Genomic DNA, 21,935 nt, shown 5'->3' with positions numbered 1-21,935 from the left:
TACAACCATAAGGACATGGCTATAAGATAAAGGGAGTATCAAGGTCTGATAAAAATGATGCAGAAGTTCCCGGGAACCTATAAATATGGAGTACAAATTAAGCATTTGACTCATATCTACAATTAAGGTTAGAGCACTGATATGGTTATGGGAATTCCAGGGAAAGAGACCACTGACTTTCATCATTCCTTGGGACTAGTGATAGAAAAACTGGGATTCTAAGAAACCTACCCAGTATGGGATTCATCATGCAGGGTGACCATGGCTGTGGAGTAATCTGCTCTCTGTGGTCTCATTTAGCTAAGTAATGTGCTTCCAGGGAGTCCTTTGTTAGCTTTAAAGAGTACTGAACTGAGCCATCAACTATGAACATGTTTACTTAGGGGGGAGGTATAAGCGTTTCTAGTATGTTTTAAAGGTTCAACAAAAAGTATGTATTTCATAAATGTATCTGTAAAGCAAAGTATCTAAAGACATTGCTTTGAAATGTATAACCAGATTAGGAGCCATCTTTATTTATATGGGCTAGTTCTTGTTTAGATGGCTTTCTTTATTGCATTATATTTATTTACTTCATTTATAGTCCACCTTTCACACAGACTCAAGGAGAATTACAAAATGTAAAAAACATCCAGTAGCAATGCAATAGGACTAGGATTATAGAAATTAGGGGAAAACGGTCAAACTCATTACATACCATGAACAATGCAAAGAGCGGATTACAAAGATTCAGTAAAAAGTAAAAGTAAAAACAAGGTGATACATATAATAAACATTTCACTAGGCTACCTTCCTATTCTATTTTAAAAATGCCCTCCTGGACTGTTCCATTATAGTGTAGTTCAGATCCCTTTATATAATTACACTTCTGTTCTGCACATTCTGCAGAAGGCAGGTCGTTCCAAGAAGTGGGAGCCACAGCAGAGAATGTGTATGTTCAGGCAGGTGCTGATCATACCCGTTCGCAGGATGGCACCCTCAGAAGGCTTTGCTCAGATGAACAAAGCTGTTGTGATGGAACACCGAGACAGAGGGAGAATACAAGATATGATTTCCCAAGAAGCCACTTAGTATGGTGTGCAGGTAACCACTTGCTAAGTCTTTAATGTGCTGCCAAATGCATGAGAGAATTTTACAACATATGCATACTTGATTTTTTTTAAAAAATCCAGACAAACTGTGTGTTAAAATTCTCACTGCTTGGCAGAACATCAAAGGGCCAGTTCTCATTTAACAGATCACCCTTGTTTGAGTCCCTCGATTTTTGTGAAGTGGTATGCCAGTGTTCCACTTTTCTGTTCCACACCACTTTGAGAGTCTTGCAGAAGCAGAAGGTCACGGTGTGGTGGTAGATCACACATTTTGACTGTAGAAAGTTGTATATCAGTTAAAATATGTTAGTAAGTGTTGGGAAAGACCTTGTTTATCTAAGACTGGAGAGTGGATGTTAGTCAGAACGGGTAATACTGAGCTATGGGAACAGATGGTCTGAGTCAGAATAAGTCCCCTTCATATGTTCATGATTCTATTTAGGCTAGCTTTTATATGTGAGAGCTCAGGTGGCTGAGAAATTATCCATGTCAATGCAGGGAAGTATTATTTGTTGTTAGATTGTTTGGATTGTTGGTGTGTTGTGGTCAGTTATCATGCATCAGTCCAAGGTCCAGCTTTCTATTTTTTGTTTTGCTTTTGAAATAATATGCTATTTAGTTATCTAATGGTATGGCTATGTTCTTTTTGCAATATAGAATACAAACCTCGATTTGTTCACACTCGCCAGTCTCGTTCCTTGTCTGTGGAATTTGAAGGGGAAATATATGATGTTAACCTGGAGGAGGAGGAGCTTCACATTCTTCAGCCCAAAAGCATTGTTAAGCGGCATGGAAGTTACAGTGAGGAGGAGGAACATGCAGAAGATACCACTGGCAATGCAGGAATGCTAGCAGATGGAACCAACACTGTTGGCCAACCGGATTCTGTCAGAGTGACACACAAGTAGGAATGCTTTTTCTAGTATTAGCTTTTTATTTATATGCACACAAAGCTGCCTGATACAGAGTGAGACCGTTAATCTGTCAAGGTCAATATTGCCTAATATGACTGACAGTAGTTCTCTAGGGTCTTGCATAGAGATCTTGCCCATAATCTACTACCAACATTTCCACAGGTAATTTTCTTCTACCTATTTTGTCTTTGTAGGTGCTTTATTCTTTCAAATGATTCCATTCACTGTGAGAGGGAACTTTACCAGTCAGCCAGAGCTTGGAAAGACCATAAAGCCTACATTGACAAAGAGGTGAGAAGACTGTTTCCTTCATTGAGAACCTGTATTTATACCTTACCATGGAAAAATGTAGCAAAAGTAATCAGCTAAAATGTTCAATTGGAAAATGAAAGATCTAGGTTCCTGCTTGTCCAGAAACAAATGGGTTGGCCATGAATGGGTCATCATCTCTTGGTCTGAATTAACCACTAATGGCAATAAGCACCAGGTTTAATTTGGAAACATTGTACAAAATCTATCATTGGGAGTGCTAATGGTATGACAGAAAAACTTCATCATTATTCCTGCATATTAATGCTTTTGGCAGATTGAGGCTCTCCAAGATAAAATCAAGAATTTGAGAGAAGTGAGAGGGCATCTAAAAAGACGAAAACCTGATGAATGTGATTGCAGCAAAAAGAGGTAAAGACAATTGTCTTTCTCATGTACATTGGTTGCATGACATACATATATAGGTACATGAATAATCTCCGTGTGCAATGTTATGGTCCTGATTTTTGTAGTTTAAGGTGTTGTAGCATATTTATAAAGACCATTTTACTCAACTTCTATTCCTGTTTTTCCCTCCATTTAATAAATTTCAACTGTGGAATACCATATGCAGAAGACATATATATTTGTGGGGGGAAACTGGAAATGATCCTAATAAATTCAGGATAGAGCTTCTGGCTTCCTAAAAAGTCATTTTTATGTAATGAGTTTGGACTGTATTAATTGCTGTGAAGTATATTTCTGTTGGACATGTTCCACTGGCAGTGGTACATTGCTCTGGTGTAGGGAGCCTTCCCTTAACACAAGATCCTCTTGTACCAGGGAGGATTCATTGCACCAGAGGAAAGTGCAATTGGTAGCAGAATGTGTCAGTGGGATCTTACCCAATATTTTGTTTTTATGTGATTGTTTGTATAAACAGACTAAATTCCTTTGTATAATAGCATTTGATATAAATGGTTGAAATAGTTTAGTACCTATTACCATGTAAGCTTTTTATGAAGCTACTAGTGTCTTGGATTTTCTCCAGACATTTCAAGGAATTTAAACAAAATGTATATATCTTAAGTATTCATGTTAGGAAATTTTTTATTTTGGTCATAATGTTTCCTTATAGCTATTACAATAAAGAAAAGGGAGTGAAGTCTCAAGAGAAGCATAAGAGTCACCTTCATCCTTTCAAGTAAGCCCCTCTCTTTCTTTTTCTCCCTTACTGCCATGCATCACCAGCCCTGTTCACAAGTTACAGTAAACATACATACAATCCATGTACGGTGTACGCTTGATTTTTAATTTGTATGTGCATTGAGTGATTCTCATGTTACATTCAGTGCATGTACAGCTGAACATGTGATTGAAACCACACATTTATCCAGGTACTGGTCACAGTTTCATTTGTAAAGTGAATGCACATTGGCTCTTTTTTACCAACAGGTATATGCATATATATGCCGGTTGTATGAGCATTCACTGTAATGTGAACAGGGCTTATATCACAGACGTTCCTTTGGGGAGGCTAGTCAGGCCAGGGTCTAGGAAGCTGTCCAGTAACCTTGGTTGACAGCCTTTAGTTCACCAGAAAAGGGGGAGAATGCATCAAATTGGATTATTCTCCTACAAAATAAAAAGAGGATCCGAAGCATTGCGTCCTTTTTGTGTGTTTTTTTTTAAATGATAAAAGCATGTGTATATGTATAAAAATAAGTGGCAGGTTTTAAGGAACAAGCATGGATAACAGTACAGCAAACTCTTGGGCACCATTTCAGGCTCTCTGTCTCTTTGGTTGATTTTACGTTCTCTTTTAAGCTAAAAGTTCATGAAACTTTCCACAAAGCTTCACAGAACAACAGCATTGCCTGTGTACAAATAATACTGGAATGTGAATGCTTCACGTATTAATGGTAATGCATCTACTGCTGGTGGAAAGTGCCATCAAGTCACAGCCAACTTATGGCAACTCAGTAGGGTTTTCAAGGCCAGAGACGTTCAGAGGTGGTTTGCCATTGCCTCCCTCTATGTAGCAACCCTGGACTTCCTCGGTGGTCTCCTATCAAATACTAACCAGGGCCAACCCTGCTTAGCAGCTAAGATCTGACGAGATCAGGCTAGCCTGAACCATCCAAGTCAGGGCATGTATCTAGTAGCAGCATTTAAACATTGCTATCTGCCGTATGAATTGCCTGCTCAAGAAAACAAGTATAGGGTGAACTCAGAGACAAACCAGTTTTGCTTTTCCTCCTGCAATGAAACATGCTTTTACTTGTTCCATTAGGGACTAGATGAAGATTTAGCATTATGCCGTTATTTATTATATGTGCTTGCATTTGACTAGGGAAGCAGCCCAAGAGGTGGACGGCAAGCTTCAGCTCTTCAAAGAGAACCGCAGGCGAAAGAAAGAAAGAAAAGGCAAAAGGCGCCAGAAGAAAGGAGATGAGTGCAGCCTTCCTGGACTCACTTGCTTTACGCATGATAACAATCACTGGCAGACAGCTCCATTCTGGAATTGTGAGGACCACTTCTAGCAGATGTGTGGGGATAGGGGAGGGTATAAATGCTCGAGGGCTTGGAAGGCACTAGACTCGCTTGTTCTGGAGCACATCTTAATAGGAGAAATACGATGAGCCTATCAAATACAGCTTGTACTTGAAGAAAAACCAGATTAAAAAAGAACAGATTAAAAAAAAAGATCTTACAAATCAAACTAGAAATACATACGAGGGAATTAATGCAGGAGTGTGACTGTGCTTTCAGATGCAAAAGCACTTCTCCCAAAGCATCATCCTCTAATAACGCATCAGAGACCAAATGCAGAAGGCAGATCTGTTTTTCTGGGTATGCATTGCCCTTTCTAAATGGGGCCGAATTGACATGTGCTGCTATAGTCTGCTTAAAGTTATCTTCTTCCTTTCCAACAGTGGGATCCTTTTGTGCTTGCACAAGTTCAAACAACAACACTTACTGGTGTTTGCGAACAATTAATGAAACACACAACTTCCTCTTCTGTGAGTTTGCCACTGGATTCTTGGAGTATTTTGACATGAACACTGACCCCTACCAGGTACATTCATTTTGAAAACTATTCAGAAACAAAGTGTCATTCTCAAGTTAGTTAAGCCTGTGTTCTTGAATACAAGGCTAAGGGTCACCTATGAAGCTGCCATTGGTTGGTTGAATTTTAATATTTTCTACTCTGATTGGTAATGGCTCTCCCAGGCCTTAGGTCTTTCACAACCTGCTGTGTGTGTGTGTTAAGTGCTGTCAAGTCGCTTCCGACTCATGGCGTCCCTATGAATGAAAGTCCTCCAAAATGTCCTATCTTTGACAGCCTTGCTCAGATCTTGCAAATTGAAGGCTGTGGCTTCCTTTATTGAGTCAATCCATCTCTTGTTGGGTCTTCCTCTTTTCCTGCTGCCCTCAACTTTTCCTAGCATGACTGTCTTTTCCAGTGACTCTTGTCGTCTCATGACGTGACCAAAATACGACAACCTGCTACCTGGGATCTTTTTACAGGACATACTAGAGCTGGAACATGTGGCCTTCTGCATGCAAAGCATGTGCACTTTCACTGACCCATGGCAACGTGTCATAGTGGTTAGGAACAGTGGACTCTAATCTGGAGAACCAGGCTTTATTCCCCACTCCTCCACATGAGTGGCAGACTCTAATATGGTGAACTGCCCATTCCGCCACATAAGCCTGCTGGGTCACCTTGGGCTTGTCACAGTTATCTCAGAACTCTCTCAGCCCCACCTATCTCACAAAGTGTCTGTTGTGGAGAAGGGAGGGGAAGGTGATTGTAAGCCACTTTGAGACTCCTTAAAAAGGTAGAGAAAATTGGGGTATAAAAACCAACTCTTCTTCTTCTCCTTCTCTGGTGAAACATTTTGTACTTGTGTCCTGATGCCAAGTGCAGCAGGGAAAGATTTATATATTTAGTATGGAAATACCATGATGCAAATGTTATGTACTAAGCAGCCATAAATGGGCTTTAGTGCAAGTGTGTGCGTTTATAAATACCGTATTTTTCGCTCCATAAGACGCACTTTTTTCCTTCTCAAAAGTGAGGGGAAATGCCTGTGCGTCTTATGGAGTGAATGTGAGCACAGAGCCGGCTGGGCACGCTGGCCGGCTCTGTGCGCCCCGCCCGCCTCCCAGCTGGGAGGCGGGCAGGGCGCACAGAGCCAGCTTGCGTCATTCCAGCGCAAGCCGGCTTTCCCCGCCCCGACGGCCAGCTGGTAGCAGCTGTGCAAAATGTGAGATTTCTTGTAGCTGATTCTGTAGGAATGGTGAAGAACATCATGTATCACTGTGATCCATATACAACATTTAAGAATAGTTCCCATTATGGGTGTGTGAAACCCTCTTTGCATTTTTTAAATGAAGTGATTTGCATATGATTGACATGCTGAAATGATAAGTGCCCTAATTCGGGTTGCCAGGCTGCAGCAGGCAACTGTGGGAGATTTGGGGATGGGGACTGGCAAGCTGACATCACGCTGGCATACTGTTGTCCCTTCTGGTGAAAACCCAAGACTCTATAGTCAGGGCGGCGGGGGGGCGCACAGAGCCAGCTCGCGTCGTTCCAGCGCAAGCCGGCTTTCCCCGCCCCGACGGCCAGTTTTGGGGGGGTCTTATGGTCAGGTGCATCTAATGGAGCAAAAAATACGGTAGCTTGAAGATCATACCTATTGTATCCAATGTCATTGTAGACGCTAATAAAATCATATATTTTTTTCCTATCTGTATCAAGCTGACAAATACCGTACATACTATAGAAAGAGGCATTTTGAACCAATTACATATACAACTGATGGAGCTACGAAGCTGCCAAGGTTATAAGCAGTGCAATCCAAGACCAAAGGGACTCAACACAGGTAACAAAAAATTCCTTTAAGCTGCTTTGAATTTCTTAAAGGTTCTTTTGGCAACTACAACAAAGGTATGGTAGAGTGTGCCTTATGAAATGCCTCCTAAAACATGCTTTCAGTATGACTGGCATGTGGTGCTGGTAATATTTTCAGGCACAGGCTTGGCAAACTTGAAAACCAAAGTACAGACAACACTTTACTGTACCTAGAAATGAATGCATCATAGCTGGATCACCACAGAAGCAAGCAGACCTGATTTTACTGACCATAAAATATTTTGACATTGTGCTGTGGCTTCCTCTGTGTAAAATGTCATGTCTGACACGGCTTAATTGAGCTGGAAATCAATAGGCCACCTGCATTCTCCTCCCTCCAAATGTTGGGGGCCAACCTGGGGCATGTGAGATCATAACCCAGAACACAGGTCCTCAGCATGGTGCAAAGTTCTTTCCTCCACTGATAAAACAACTCCATTTGACCCAAGCACAACTGGAAACAGGGCTACAAGCAGTGGCTTCTGGATAGGCTTGAGCTCATCTCCTCTTTTTAGAACGCTGTGAGGCCTTCCAGTTCAGATGGTTTTTCATATCCTTTTTCAACCTCTCTGTTGCCCCTCACTGTTTTTATGAACTGTTTTTCCAGACCTCTGTTGGTCTGGTATTCTCATAAGAAAGAGTGAGACCAGAGACCATCTTTTTTGCATTTATTTGTAAGCAACACAGTCCGGGTTTTGCCTACGACAAAAGAGGAATTTGCCAAGGGCATCAGTTCTTACTACTGAGCCTCAAGCCCCACACAGCTGGATCCTTTTTCGGCAGCCCCTCCCCAAGGTGGTATTTATCTCATGTTAAACTTCTCTTCAGTTGACTCAGATTTTTTTAAACCTCTCAATTTGTCAAAATTTTTCACTTTGTTTCTTTTACCCCCCCCCCCAAAAAAACCCCTCTCTTATAATTGATTACGTTTACATTTTCTGCTTTAGAATAATTCTAGAGCGTTCCTTACCTGGTATCTTTGTTGGACTTTCACTTTACCTATTTATAACACAATAAATTTCTTTTTAGGAATTAGATGCTGTGCATGGAAAGCTACATTGTGAATGATTTTTTACCAAATCTAAACACTAACAAAAGTTACTCTTGTATTTTCCTATATCAGGAAATAAAGATGGAGGAAGCTATGATCCACACAGGTATCCAACCCTTTATTATTCTCCTCAGCAGCGTCTTTCCAAATAATTGCATGGCCCAATCCATTTCGACTAATGTCTGCATTCTGCGCATTGCATCTTGCGTAGCTTTTGCTGAATATGAGTGCCTAACAGTGTTCTTCACCCAGCCATTGGTTTTACCAATGTTGTTCACCTGGCCACTTACCACTTTACATTTTGCATTGCTCACACTGCAACCTCATCAGCTCATTGTACAGTAATCCTGCTGCTGTGTTAGGAAATTCATTCACCATCTTATTAAACTGGGGGGGGGCATGAGGATTATATCACACTTCTCTGAAAGGTACGTTATTTCACACAGCTCTTTTTATTGCCTATAAAAGTGGAAGTGCCTGTTTTTGTTACTGTAATATACCTTTCCCTATATCTTGCATTTTAAAATATGCTCACAAACAAGTACTTGGTTAATATGGTCACTATTAGCAACTACTGTGACTCATATGGCAGTTAAACAAATGAAATAGCTCTGCATGTCATCTGCCATACAATCCACTGCATAACTGTTGACTAAGTGCTGTATGAACTGGTATTTTCAAAGCTGTGGGTATCCTGGTACTGACCTCCAAGATTTGGACCTGAGCCAGAATATTTGGATGGCCCCATTTTTACAAGTAAATTGTAATTTTTGCGTGTAACATAAATGAAAAGTTTGTATTGAATGGAATACTGTAGCACTCTTGAAAGTCTGTGGGCACTGATGTGCTTCAGGTTCGGATGAGAAACCACCGTGGGCTTTAAAAGGCTTGCTTTCAGACAATACTTGTTTGAGTGAAACAATGGAGAGGTGTAATCATATAGTGCTGGGGTGGGGAATCTTTTTCCTGCCAAGGGCCATTTGCACAGTTATAACATCATTCGGGGGCCACACCAGGTGTAGATCTCCTGGTGGGGGGGAGAGGCTAGGGTTGCCAGGTCTCCGGCCACCACCTGGAGGTTGGCAACCCCAGGAGAGGCCACGCAAAGGCCTGGAGGGCGCCCCGCTCCCCCCCCCCGGCAGGAGGGCAGCCAGCGGTGGGCCCGAGCAAACGAGGCGCCAGGGGGGCGCAGCCCGCAGTCGATCAGCAAGGAAGGAAGGAAGGAAAACAGAGAAAGAAGAAAAGGGAGAAAGAAATGGAAAGAGGGGGGAAAAGAAAAGGACGGAGGGAGGCAGACAAAGAGACAGAAAGTGAAGGAGAGAGAAAAGCCTTCCCCCCCCCCCACACACACACACACACACGCCTGCCCCATGCGACCTGGCCCCAGGCTCCATGCCCTCCCACCCCCAGAGTCCACAAAAGGCCCCCCGAAGCCTGATCGGCTCCTGCGCACATGCTCTGCCGCCGGGAGCCGCGGGCCTCTTTCCCCCCTCCCTCTTGCTGCTCAACAGCCGACAGGCAGCAAGAGGGGCTTACAGTGTGCCCCGGCGTTCCTGTATGCTGTGGCTATAGGGGGCAGCCCTGGGGGAAGCATCCCTCCCCCTCCTCTTGGCGACCAACAGCCGTCAGTTGGCAAGAGGAGGTCCAAAGGGCGCCGCAGCGCCCCTGGAAGCCATGGCCCCAGGAACACCCTCAGGGAGGGCCGCCCTGTGCTGCGCCTCCGTGGCAGGGCCCTGGAGCTCCTGAGGGCCACAAAAAATGTCCTTGGGGGCCGCATACGGCCCCAGGGCCTGAGGTTCCCCATCCCTGATATAGTGTTTCCCAAACCTGTTTACAGCATAAGTCTAATGCTAAAAACAAATCCTATAGGTTTTCTGCTGTTCCCTGCAGGTAGCTTGAAATTACTACTTTAATTCCTACCATGGCTTTTACTTTTCTGTCTAGTTGTAAAAGTTTGCTGCATTATTTTCTCCAGCTTATTTGTCTGACTCTGAGCAGCTCCAAAATTCCATTGAAGCCAGCTTTATAGAACCAATCCCATTTCAAAACTCCATAGTGGGAGACATGCTAGTGCTGAAAGCATACATCATTTTAAGTGTGTATTTCTCCATTTTTCTGATGTGTGAATGATTATTTTTTCTTAGAAATGTAGGGATAATTCAGCCAATCATCACAGAATCTAATAAATAATTTTTAAACATTAAAAATGATACTAATACTGAGTAGAAAGCAGGTTAATAAATAAATTGATGTTCATATTTGCAATCAATATTGTAATATCAAAGATTTTTTTAACCCAAAAACCAAATCAGAAGCTGATTCATTTGACTCTTCTGGTGTACTTAGAGAGAGTCATATTCCCTCTGACTCATCTCAGTTCAGTTTAACTATCTTCTCATACATTTATTCATTTGAAATATTTGTATCCTGCCTTTCCACAGTGCTCAAGGCAGATTACAAAATATAAACATACAAAAAAACCATAGTTAAATATATTAAGATGTTTCTTCAGTAAAACTGCCGGTGGAAGTACATATATTATAATCAAGAAAGTAAGGATTTGAAAGGTTTCAGTTATATACCAAACTTACCTTTCCAGCTAGTTTTTTAGCTGTTCTATGTGGATCATAAGGAATGGCATCTCCTACATATGTGCAACATTTGACTGAAAACCCTTCATATATAGGAACCATTGGCCATTGGGTGTGCTCCTTTTTTGTGTGTGCCGTCAAGTTACAGCTGACTTGTGGTGACCCCGTAGGGTTTTCAAGACAAGAGATGTTTGGGGGTGGTTTGCCATTGCCTTCTTCTGTGTCACGACCCTGGTATTCCTTGGAGGTTGCCCATCCAAATACTAACTAGGGTAGACCCTGCTTAGCTTCTGAAATCTGTTGAGGCTAGGCTATCTTGGGGCCTTGTACATAAGATTTGAAGTATGCTTATGTCTTGACAGATGTAGTATGGTGTATACTTAGGTACTGGAAGAAGCCTTGACTTAATACAGATCCCTTAGTTTCTGTTTTGTAATATATGGTGTAAAGATACATGAGCAAAGGCCATTCAGTTTACTCATAATTGCCAATACAAAATGTAATTGAATATATTCCCATTAATGTTTTCTCACATGTAGATCCCATCGTGTTCAATGGGGCTTACTTTCAGGTAATTGTATATCCACTGGATTGTAGCTTCTCTCAAAGAATCCCTCTAGCTAGGCAAGTCAGCTCTCTCAAGAGAAAGGTTAGCCTTGATCTCCAACACATATATCTCAGGCATAAGATGATCACTTCGAAATTTTGCACAGAAGAGCTCTTGAATGTCAGCTTTTCAAAATGTTTTTAATTTAAGGAATGTGACAGGGCTTGATTTCAATCTACAAATTAGCAAATGTGGTAGTGTCTATATTTATCCATTTGCGAAGATTTGTAATAGACACAAAATACACAGCTTTGTGCTGTTGAATTCACCCATAAATTAGGCTGAAAATCACAACATATTACAGTTAAATGTGCCATTGGGAAATGTTTCTTTACAGGAATACCAGAATCAGGGCTGATGAACGCATGTAAAAGATAGTGTGTTTTACCTTCTGTAACATTGTTGTCTGACAATGGCGTGCCACGTTAACAGTCCATGAAACTGAAATCAAGCCCCAACTACTAGCGGTTGGTATGCCTGGGGTCTTACCAAGATCCACTGACTGAAAAAACTGAGATGATCTACTATTTCCTTTCCCAGTTATAGAGAGAACTCCTGGCAGTGAACGAATCTGGCTGTATGTTTCCCTGCTACCTGCAGATACTTCTCACATCAGGAAATGAGAGATCAGTCACCCCAGAAACCACTGCCATACCTGAGGTTAAAAGGAGCATGCTTGGCTGCTACTGGGTTATTGGCTTGTTAGGAAATGTGAGATTATCCCAACTTTCCCTGTATTGTCACAGAAACCTTATGGGGCAATCTCTCATTTCTTTCCAAAATGAGCTGAGCACAAGCACAATTCTCTTGTACTCCTTTTTACCCTACCAGAACTAATCTTTCCTGAAGCGAGAAGAAGAATAGTGGTGCTGTTGAGTCCAAAAGGAGTGCACAAGAGGAGTCCACACTGCTCCTGCGGTGTCACAGTATCCTGACCATTTCCTTCCAATGCTGCTTTTCATTTTAAAAAAAACAACCGTAGGAGAAAAAGATATGAAGTCAGTATATATATATATAGTTTGCCTTTAACCCTCTTGTATCATTAATGGTTTTTGTTGGTGTTCTCATAATGTTGGCTAATTTGCTGCTGGAGGAATAGCACTCTGTATAATACCTGTTTGTTTTCCGCTTGCCTCTATGTTGTGTTAGGCACATTACAAAAATCCTTTAAAAGTCTATTCGTATTCCCAACATCCTGTGCTGTGAAGTTAAGAATTTGGCCATTTACTAGGGTATAATAGAGAAGGTTATGGGAATGGACCCAGCCCTCTCACTAGGTGCTGCTATTTTCCTAATGGACCACCACCATTTAATAGTATTGTGAAGCCTCAAACATGTGTTAAACCGCCCAGTTTAACATGAAAAACAAGGCCATTGTTGTCCTGATTTTTTTAAACTGAATATATTAATGGCAGGCAAAAATCTGATTGAAGTTAACAAAGAGAGTCTCCCTCCATTTTGATTTTAAAAAGGATTTGGACGGTTTGGTTGAGCCAGAAGTTATGCTTCAACAGATAGTTTATCTGCTTCCACACATACTTTGATCTTGGTATGGGTTGCTCCTGTCATTTTTATCTACTTGTATCTGACTAATTCTTGGTTAACGTTTTCAAATGTGCGCTTTTTCCATCTACAGTTGAATCTTATACAGAGTTTATTTCACTTTAATTGGTTACTCCCACACCTTTTTCTAATATATAATGACTTTTAAGTTCTTTCCTTTTTCCATGGTATATCATTGTGCTAAAAATGTGAAGAGGGATTTCAAAATGCAAGGAGCTGCATACATTCTCAGCTACTTGAAATCAAGATGATAGCAATTGTGTTTGATAGTAAACTTTAGGCTGTTGTCAACAATTTCTTCATCTTTTCTTACAGAGGACAGTTATGGCATGGATGGGAAGGCTAAGTTGCCAAACTTCACTGAAAATGTCAACTGGCAAGGACTGGAAGATTTGTACAGTGTAAATGAACGCTTATATGAACCCAGGAATGACTACCAACTTATTCCTGATGACTGGACAAATTACTTGAAGGATATAGATAGAATCTTTGCACTGCTGAACAGTTACTCTGAGCAAAATGGAAGAGCAAAGACTCCAACTGCTCATCCCAGTGGATACTTGGATGAATCATCCACATCATTGTCCTTACTGGAAATGAGCTCTGCTGGATCAGACGAAGGTTCGAGTTGGTTGACAGACCAAGAGGAACAGCTTATCATGCCAACGGATTTGGGGGCCCTGCCTATGAGAGCAGTTATGTTACGTCAGGACAGCACACTTGAATTAAGCAATGACATTCCTGAAAAAAGGAATCCAAATCCCACGCACTGGAATAGTCACCAAGGCGAAACATTGCTAGAGGCCGAAGAACCAGTTAGTTTCGAAATGGATTTTAGTGGGAATGATTTGACAGAGCTGGAGTCTAGACATAGCTTCATCTTACAACCAGTTAGCATGCTTCAGAAAGATTCTGCCGCAGACAGTAACTCTGCAGAAGACATTTTTGAAGAACAGATCTACTTTTCCATAAACTCAGATGAAGCAGTAATTCATCGGGCTTTGAACACATTAATTGTGGAACATAAAACTGAGAGGGTGTTGAAAAAAAGGGAACATTTTCCAGAAGAATCTTCACAGCTTATAGCTATGGAAGGCAGTGCCTCATTCCCCCTTTCCTCAGATTAAGTCATGCAAACCATATCCATTCTTGCTTATTATGGATTAGTTGGCAAATAAAAGTAGCCTTGACAACTGACATTCCAAATTTTATAATTGGTATATTTCATAGCAAATTAATGAGATCTGAAATGGATGTTTCACATACATCATGAAACCTGCCATTTTTTAGCAGTAGTGGAAGGAGACTGTGTCAAAGTCATTTTTGCAGTGCAAACCCTATTTTCTAAACTGCTATGAAGATTTCCTCAAACAAGAGTATGGAGTTTTGTATTTTCTCAGTTCTGAGAATGGTTCCCTACCAATGGTTCCCTATTTCTGTCCACTTAAGTTCTCTGAACAATACATTTTTGATTTGAAAAAAATTAACCACTGGAATTTCATACTGTCAGAGTAAAGTTATATTGCACTTTTATAATGTGTGCCATACCCTTGCATTCTTTCTTTGCTAATAATGTGTAATAGCAATCCAATAAAATAGGATGACAGATCAGCTAACCAAATCAGAAATAATTTTTAAACTTTGACATTCAGACTGGTTTATGACAATGGTTTAAATCAGAGACTTCAGTCTTCACTGTGTAGGAGTATAACTAATTAAGCTCTGCATTCTCTAATATATTTTTTACTGCAAATGAATGTTAATTTCCATTAATCAAGAGAGAGCCATGACATGCTCAATGAAGTACTTCTGTCATTTTAAGACATTGGAGAAGTATCATGCAATTATCTTCCAAGGAGCCCAATTCCAAGAAGGCATCTGAGCAAGCTGAAATGTACCTGTACTATTGCTGCATTCTACAACTGCATATGTGTCTTGTTTTATGACATGAAATGCATGGCAGGGCTGCTACTCCCTGCCCCCATTTCATAATGCTTGACTGTATCCATGTATCTTATGCAGGGGACTCCTTCAATGTGTGAAATCTCCAGGGTACACATAGAGTGCATGGCGAGCTTAATGGCTTTTGGCCATTCATTTCAGTAGAGAAAAGCAACTCCTCATGTGGCTCCATCAACCGACAAAGTGAATAATTAAATTAGTATATTCCTGAGCACTGGAGTACACTTGAACTGAATAGCTGAGAGAAATGGTAAAAATCATGTATGATGCATGTTCGAAGCACTAAACGCTTTGTTTCAGTACACAACTCCTAAAGTTCATTGCTGCAGTTTGCCATACTTTTTCTTCTTTCAACTGCTTGAATAGTTTGAAATTTTTAGGGTATCTATCTGTTATTAGGTTGTTCTTTTTTTCTAAAACAACAACAAACCTTAATGACCAAACCATAAAAATTCAGCAACACAAGTCATCTCAAAATCATGTTTTTCCAGTATCTAATTGATAAATAAGGATATGCCCTATGTATGTGGGGAAAGGGTGTTTCTGAAAAATGTTCAAAAAGGCAGCAGTGTCTTCTACATAGGCATTTAATGACTTCCCCAAAAGCTGGTGACTCTGTAAACTTAATATTAACTAGGTGGTTTATTGTGTATGTGTTATGGGCTGAGTGACAAAACAAACTTATTTATGGTCATGAATGCTTGTATATATAACTTTTTTATATTATTAGGCTTCTGTTTTTTTTTATAAAATATTCTGCAATACATTTATAGAACAATTCTGACTTCAGGAAAGTCTGGAAGCTATATTTCTTGAAATAGCCACTATACCTATTATAAAGAAACCTGCAAAATTACCATGTCATAGAAAGATACCCTTTAAAAAAATAAAGGAATTTAATTCTCAACCACTGCATTACAAGTTAGGAGTGGAAACATTCATGATTAACTAATAGTAAATGTTTTGATAATGCTTAATGTTTATGTATGATGCTTTGCAGAGTTTTGAACACTTTATTTTAGTAAGCTTTACAGTGGTCTGAAGGTAGGTGAATAGTATTGCCACGTATAATAAATGTGGTGGTGGAAGTTGAGATTTGAATTGGGAGCTCAATAAGATTCCTGGGGTCATCTTTCTTTGGCACTATTTTAACTACTGCATAATTTAGTGATCGACAATTGAGGCTGTTTTTCTTTTAAGAACTAGGACTGAAGAACTCATTAGTAACGGCTATATTTTCATTCAGCTCTACATTTGAATCAAAATTCCATTGTTAAGCTACTGAAAGTAGAGTTGCGTGCAGCTATTACTTTTCAAAGATTTGTTCTTTTGTAAGAGCTGGGATTTTAAATAATGGGGCAAGGAACTGAGAACATGTTCAACAACTTGACTAGGAGGGGCAAGGAAGTGTGGTAGACAGGCACTGAAGAGACGAGTCAGAATTTCAGTCTCCTCTGTAATGATTCTGACATGTTATCAGAAGCATGTTATCAGTAAGAGTATGACATCTCCTCTCTGAAGACACATAAACTGCTCAGTGACAGGAACATGCAGTGCTGTTCCTTATCAGCCATTGGATGTCACTGTAACACCATTTAAGTCTGCTCCGGAGCAGCTTGTTCAATCCCTCCTATGACAATGGTACTTATGACAATGACTTCTATGACAATGGTACTTATAAGAGTTAAAACTGCCCTTTGAAAGCTGTTTTGGTGATATACTCAGCAGCAGCTGATCTTCAGTCTTCATGAAAGATTAGGTTTCCTTGTCATTCAAGAACTCTTTCACTACAGGGCTAAGATTGGTGTGCTTGTAGTACTCCTGAATGATATATTAACTTTGTTCGCAGATATACTTTGTTTAAAGTCAAGATTTATTTGAGTTGAGGCAATTTAAAACCAGTACCTTAAGTCACCAAAGACAAAAGACCAAATTTTAAGTCACTGGATTGTATCCCAGAACTCTGTATGGCTACAGGATATGTATTCTGCCAATGGAATATCCTGTGCCAACATGATGCTGGGTGAAGTACTTAGAATACAACCCACAGGTTTAAATTCCCATTTTGAATGCACATTTTCTGAACAATCATGGTTCCTAGAACAACTCAAACACTGATATCCTGATCCAGAGAAGGGGATCTCCACTTCAGGTAGGGATCTGCAAGTGTAAATTGGAACCTGTATTCAGATGTTTACTTGCCATCAATACAGAATGAACAGTAATAGGTAGGGTTAAGTGACACTATCTTCAGTTCTTCCTTGTAAAGTTTTATTCTTTGCCCTCCTTTCCATGATTACAAAACAAACATAATGCTCAGAATGATATAGTTCTGCTCCTTGGAGTGATTTATCACACAATAAAAGCATATTTGTTTACTGAGAAGTCATTTTTATTTCAAAATATCAAGTGTTAAGGGTTCACTTGCAAATACATGTTCACAATAAAGCCTGTACATGTTGTTGGTTTTGCAATATCTTGCATATTGTTTTTGAAAATGTTGCTCCACTGAGAATTGTTTTTTTTAAAAACTAAACTAACCTACTTTACATTAAACATGTTCACTAAATCAGTATTTTTATCATCACAGGCACAATTGATACAAATGCCTTCCCTTTGTCCGCACTCACGTATTTATTCAACACGGCATTTTTAACTAGCTTTCCCCTTGATTAATACTAAAACGTTTCTCATTCAGGCATCACATTTGGTAATAATATACAGGATACTGCTGTTTCATTTGAAGTCAATAACCTTTGCTTCAATGGGAGTGTGCAGCATCTAAGCAAAGTAACACATTCAAAATTGCATATTTCTTGGAATAGTTCCTTTTAATTCATTTAATTCATTTTTTTTTCATTTTACCCAGAAGTATTGCATCTTTTCAGCAAGTCTCAAGCATACATTTAGTAACTGCCTACTGCACAAAAGATTTGTGCCAACCCAATTATGGTCTAAATTGTACAATTCCAAGAATGTGGTTTTGTCTAGCTCCACTGAAAGTCTCAAGAGCAGAGCTGTGCAACAATATGTTTGAATCGTTAACTCGCAGAAGTAATATGTTATATGCTTGCAGCTTTGTCAAGGGCCAGGAATACACAGATTGGCTGTGAGCTAAAAACAAAATCAGGACTTCAGGTAAGCAATTATGTAACACACAATATACTAGTTTCATTTTTGCTCCATTACAGCTAAATGACCAATGTGCGGGGGCAACAGTGCTCAACCTTATGAGTATGAACATTTATTTTGTTAGAAAACAATTAGAATGGTATAAGGTCAGCACATGCAGCTATTGAAATTAGTTCTTGTGCCCTCGGAAAGATAAACTTTGTTAGCACCAGACAGACCAACCATTATGTCTCTTAACATGTAATGCATTCAGTTGAATACGTTGCATTGAAGAGACTATTTTTCTTCCCTACCTCATAAAAGGGAGGTTAGAATCCTAATGCCACCAGGCTGGGCTTTTCATTAATTTACAACCATGCATCTGAGTATAATGATAGTAATAAGATGCACTATAAATATGTAAACTACACAATGCTTTTAAATTTATAGATAAGCTCACACTGTTAACACTGGAGGCAACTTTGGATAAAGTTTCAAATGGTGAGGGTGAAGCCAACACTGAATTGACTGGAGTCAGGCAGAAGAATCGTTTTATTTAAAAATGCAAGCAATATTAGGCTTGTATAGTAGTATTAGTTCTTTATACTATTATAAACATTTATTTACATTACTACTTATGGCTGTCTACTTCCCTATCCGTTATATATACATACCTGCAATATCAAAACGTTAAGACTTGAATGTTGGCTGTACTGGGGAAAACAACCCTTTGAAGTATTGTTTGCTACTCCAAAAGAATGTTTCAAGTAGTTCTTCCACAGCTAAAAATGCCATCAGTGGGCCAGTGAGTACCATTCCAAGGGAATCAATGAAAGGCCCAGCTACACCGGCCGCTGCTGTTTTGGCAATCGCAGCAACTGACCTGCCCGAGAAATGTGGCTTAAATCGACACAAGCCTGAGCCCTGTTCTGATTGAACAGAGGAAGATTTTGCCGCTTGTTTAGTTCAGAAGTCTGCAATTTGTTGGTTTGCAAGAGGGTGACTCGGTGAGGTACCTTCCCAAACCAGCCTGATGCAGATCTACTGCAGGCTCCCTGCGCTTGCAAGACTGGCATCCAATTTCAAACAGCTGCACCTTTTTGCTCCCCACCACCACTTTCCAGCGTGAATTATGGCCTTGTATTACATATGTACTGCAGCAAAACCTAGTTTTATAGGATACCATACAGCCTTGAGTTCTGACAGTACCCATTGTCTAATGTACTTCCCATTCTCTATTATGAGACAGCATCTAACAATATTTTTCTTCCAGTACACAGGTAAACATTTCTCCCTGAACTGGTTCTGGGCTGATGCAATCCACAAAACTCTGTGAAGGGTATACATAATGTGTATGCTAGATAAACATTTTTTTCTGACAGCAACTGTACATCAAAGACCATGTGACTATCCAGTGAGTTTCAGGAACAGCATGGCCATGGCAGCAGAAGCTGCTTCTGTTAAATTGGTCACAGAAGCCCCCACTGCATGCATTGAATTCATTTGGAAGCCCTTTAATTGCAAGAAGGAAAAACTAATGATATTGCAAGGGAATTCCTTCTCTACTCAAAAGTACCTGATGCAGTATACCAGCCAGCTGGCAGAGCTAACAGCACAGCAATTTAGCACCTGTAGAACTTCTAAGAAATAAGCAACCATCTTGCAGTGGTCAAAAGGACATGCCAGTTGGGAGTGATCTCATTGATAAACATATGGTCTCTAAACTGCACCCTTAAAAGTGGGTCAGAAATTTTTTTCTGCAATGGGCCTTAAAGAAACAATAAATGTAAGCATGTAATGAAATAGCCGCTTTCTTGGTGGTTTCAGATGGATCCACACTCAGTTGTACAATACTTTTTTTCCTTTGAGGTGCTTTAAAAATGAAAACTCAGTGTACCATACAAGAAGCTGTAATACTCAGGGTTCCCTTCGGGGTGCCACACATCCAGGGTTGTTTTCAATTGAGAGCGTAAGCATGGATTTGAAAAGAGAAGGGGAATAATCTCCATATATAGTTGTAAGAATAAGCAAAGAACGAACCTGTCCTTAAACATCAGTTTGTTATACTTTACCATTTCAGTTTTTTAACCTGTAAGCTAATTTGTTAGTAACCAAGTGCTAAACCAAAATGGAGCATACTAAAATTAAATGATTATTGTGAGACTAAGGCTATTGCATCTGGAACATTTCAGACCTTCCCTCTATATACATATACTATTGTATGGCTTCTAGTAGTACTGCAGGGTGAAAGGACTTAGGGGGATAATTGTACTCATCATAGCCCATATTTCAGTTCAGTTGAATGAAAGATTTCGGGGAAAATCCCAAGAAGAAAAGCCACTCTGAGATGCATAGGTAAGAGACAGGTTTTAGTTGTGCTTGAAAACAAAAGTCATGGATACACCATTTTATCTCATCTCCAATGCACTGTTGTCTGTCGTCTTTAGCATTTCTCAATTAAGGAGCAGTTACCCACTGTAAAACTTGATGTGAACGTGTCAGGATCTAGCAGACATAGCAGAAGTCCTCATGAACGTACTTTAAAACTCAGTTTTCCAAGAGAAGAAAGAGCGACCTGAGGTCGGTCTGAGGGAGCCTGCCCTCAGATCAGTCACAGCTCCATGCTTTATGCTGTGTTGGTATATCATCTTTTGCAGATGAGATTAGGAAAGAGAAGGCACAGGTGTTTCAAAAGGCGCCATACATAAATCACCTACACAGCAATTTGAGGTTGCCCAAATGGGACTATATTGCAGCAGCTTCTTCCACAGTCTTGTTAACAGAGACATTTCTTGCTTCCGAAAGGGGTCCTGGATATGTCTGTGCTATATACTGCATTCTGCTGCTCAGACCAAGATCTTCAGTACGCTCGCTGCGAGAGCTAAAAGTGGGGCAGGATCTAGTCCTTGCACAGTTTTGTTGAGGTCCAGAGTTAGCCACCAACTCGCTCACTGTGTGGATAGGTGAATCCCTCCACCTATGCCTTTGCAATTTCTCCTCTTTATACTTGAGCGAGTACCAAGCAAGGGAAATGAACAAGAATCCTAGGCATTTGAGACCAGCCGATAGCCCAAAATAGACAAAGCGAAATGACGTCACATCATACTCCCAACACGAGCCTTGCACACCACATTCCTGCTGCCACAACATGCAGGTCGTGTCAATGACGGCTCCAAAGTAAATCGGCGTAGGAATGTACGCTGAAATGAATTGGAATTGGAGAAGGGTTAGCAACAGGAGGCTATTAAATCAGGAATGCAGGCAACAGAACAGCATCATAAGCTGAGTCTATCCTGGTAAAGTGATTCCAGTACTGTGAAAATTAAAAAGCTTTCAACATGACAAAGAAAAGGAATAAGAGGCACTCTTGGAGAGCTGTTTATGAACTACTTGGCACAGGAATCAAGGATATTCAAATTTTAAGTAAGGCCCCTTTCATACTGCCCTTATAATTCGTTTGAGCAGCCAGTTGCTAACTGATTTTTTGTGTCATTTCAGACACAACCGTTTTGGCTCCTGGCTGCTAATGGTTTTTTTTTTACCTTTTCATACAAAGCTGCTTGTGTCCTGTTGGCATCCCGGGGCTCAGCCCTTTTTAATGAAAATTGCTTTTTCCTGTTTCAGTTCTGCTTTGTGCTTCTGAATAACTGCATGTGCTGCTTGGCACATCCAAAAGGACCACTTTTTCCCGCCTTTTTTCTCAGCACCATCTTTTTTGGCTTTTAAAAAAAACATTCTAAGGTAAGTGCTATAGCACCATAGCAATCCAATACATCCAAATAATGGTGATATAGCAATTCTGTGCTATATCACCACCATTTGGATGCATTGGATTGCTATGGGGATACAGTACTATAGCACTAATCTTAGAA

The 21,935-nt window shown here is 40.3% G+C and overlaps 2 protein-coding genes across 6 annotated transcripts in view; one reads left to right on the top strand and one right to left on the bottom strand.

Moving 5' to 3' along the window:
* Positions 1–14,188, top strand: part of SULF1 (sulfatase 1) — a 110,972-nt gene extending 96,784 nt beyond the window's left edge. For 3 of the 4 annotated variants that reach the window (XM_056854060.1, XM_056854059.1, XM_056854061.1), the window contains 8 exons: positions 1,749–1,995; positions 2,200–2,296; positions 2,592–2,686; positions 3,393–3,458; positions 4,608–4,780; positions 5,191–5,333; positions 7,026–7,149; positions 13,306–14,188. In XM_056854060.1, coding sequence (XP_056710038.1) covers positions 1,749–1,995; positions 2,200–2,296; positions 2,592–2,686; positions 3,393–3,458; positions 4,608–4,780; positions 5,191–5,333; positions 7,026–7,149; positions 13,306–14,117 — 1,757 coding nt within the window. In that variant the 3' untranslated portion in view covers positions 14,118–14,188. Of the gene's footprint in view, positions 1–1,748; positions 1,996–2,199; positions 2,297–2,591; positions 2,687–3,392; positions 3,459–4,607; positions 4,781–5,190; positions 5,334–7,025; positions 7,150–8,301; positions 8,336–13,305 lie in introns of all 4 variants that reach the window. The other variant, XM_056854062.1, reaches the window with a different exon arrangement.
* Positions 14,189–20,808: 6,620 nt separating this feature from the next.
* Positions 20,809–21,935, bottom strand: part of SLCO5A1 (solute carrier organic anion transporter family member 5A1) — a 52,619-nt gene continuing 51,492 nt past the window's right edge. For both annotated transcript variants that reach the window (XM_056854063.1, XM_056854064.1), the window contains one exon: positions 20,809–21,263. In XM_056854063.1, coding sequence (XP_056710041.1) covers positions 20,809–21,263 — 455 coding nt within the window. The remainder of the gene's footprint in view (positions 21,264–21,935) is intronic.

This window comes from Euleptes europaea, chromosome 8, assembly GCF_029931775.1.
Source record: "Euleptes europaea isolate rEulEur1 chromosome 8, rEulEur1.hap1, whole genome shotgun sequence".
Lineage (NCBI taxonomy): Eukaryota > Metazoa > Chordata > Lepidosauria > Squamata > Sphaerodactylidae > Euleptes > Euleptes europaea.
The sequence above is the reverse complement of the archived record's forward strand: the minus strand, read 5'-3'. Positions and strand labels throughout refer to the sequence as shown.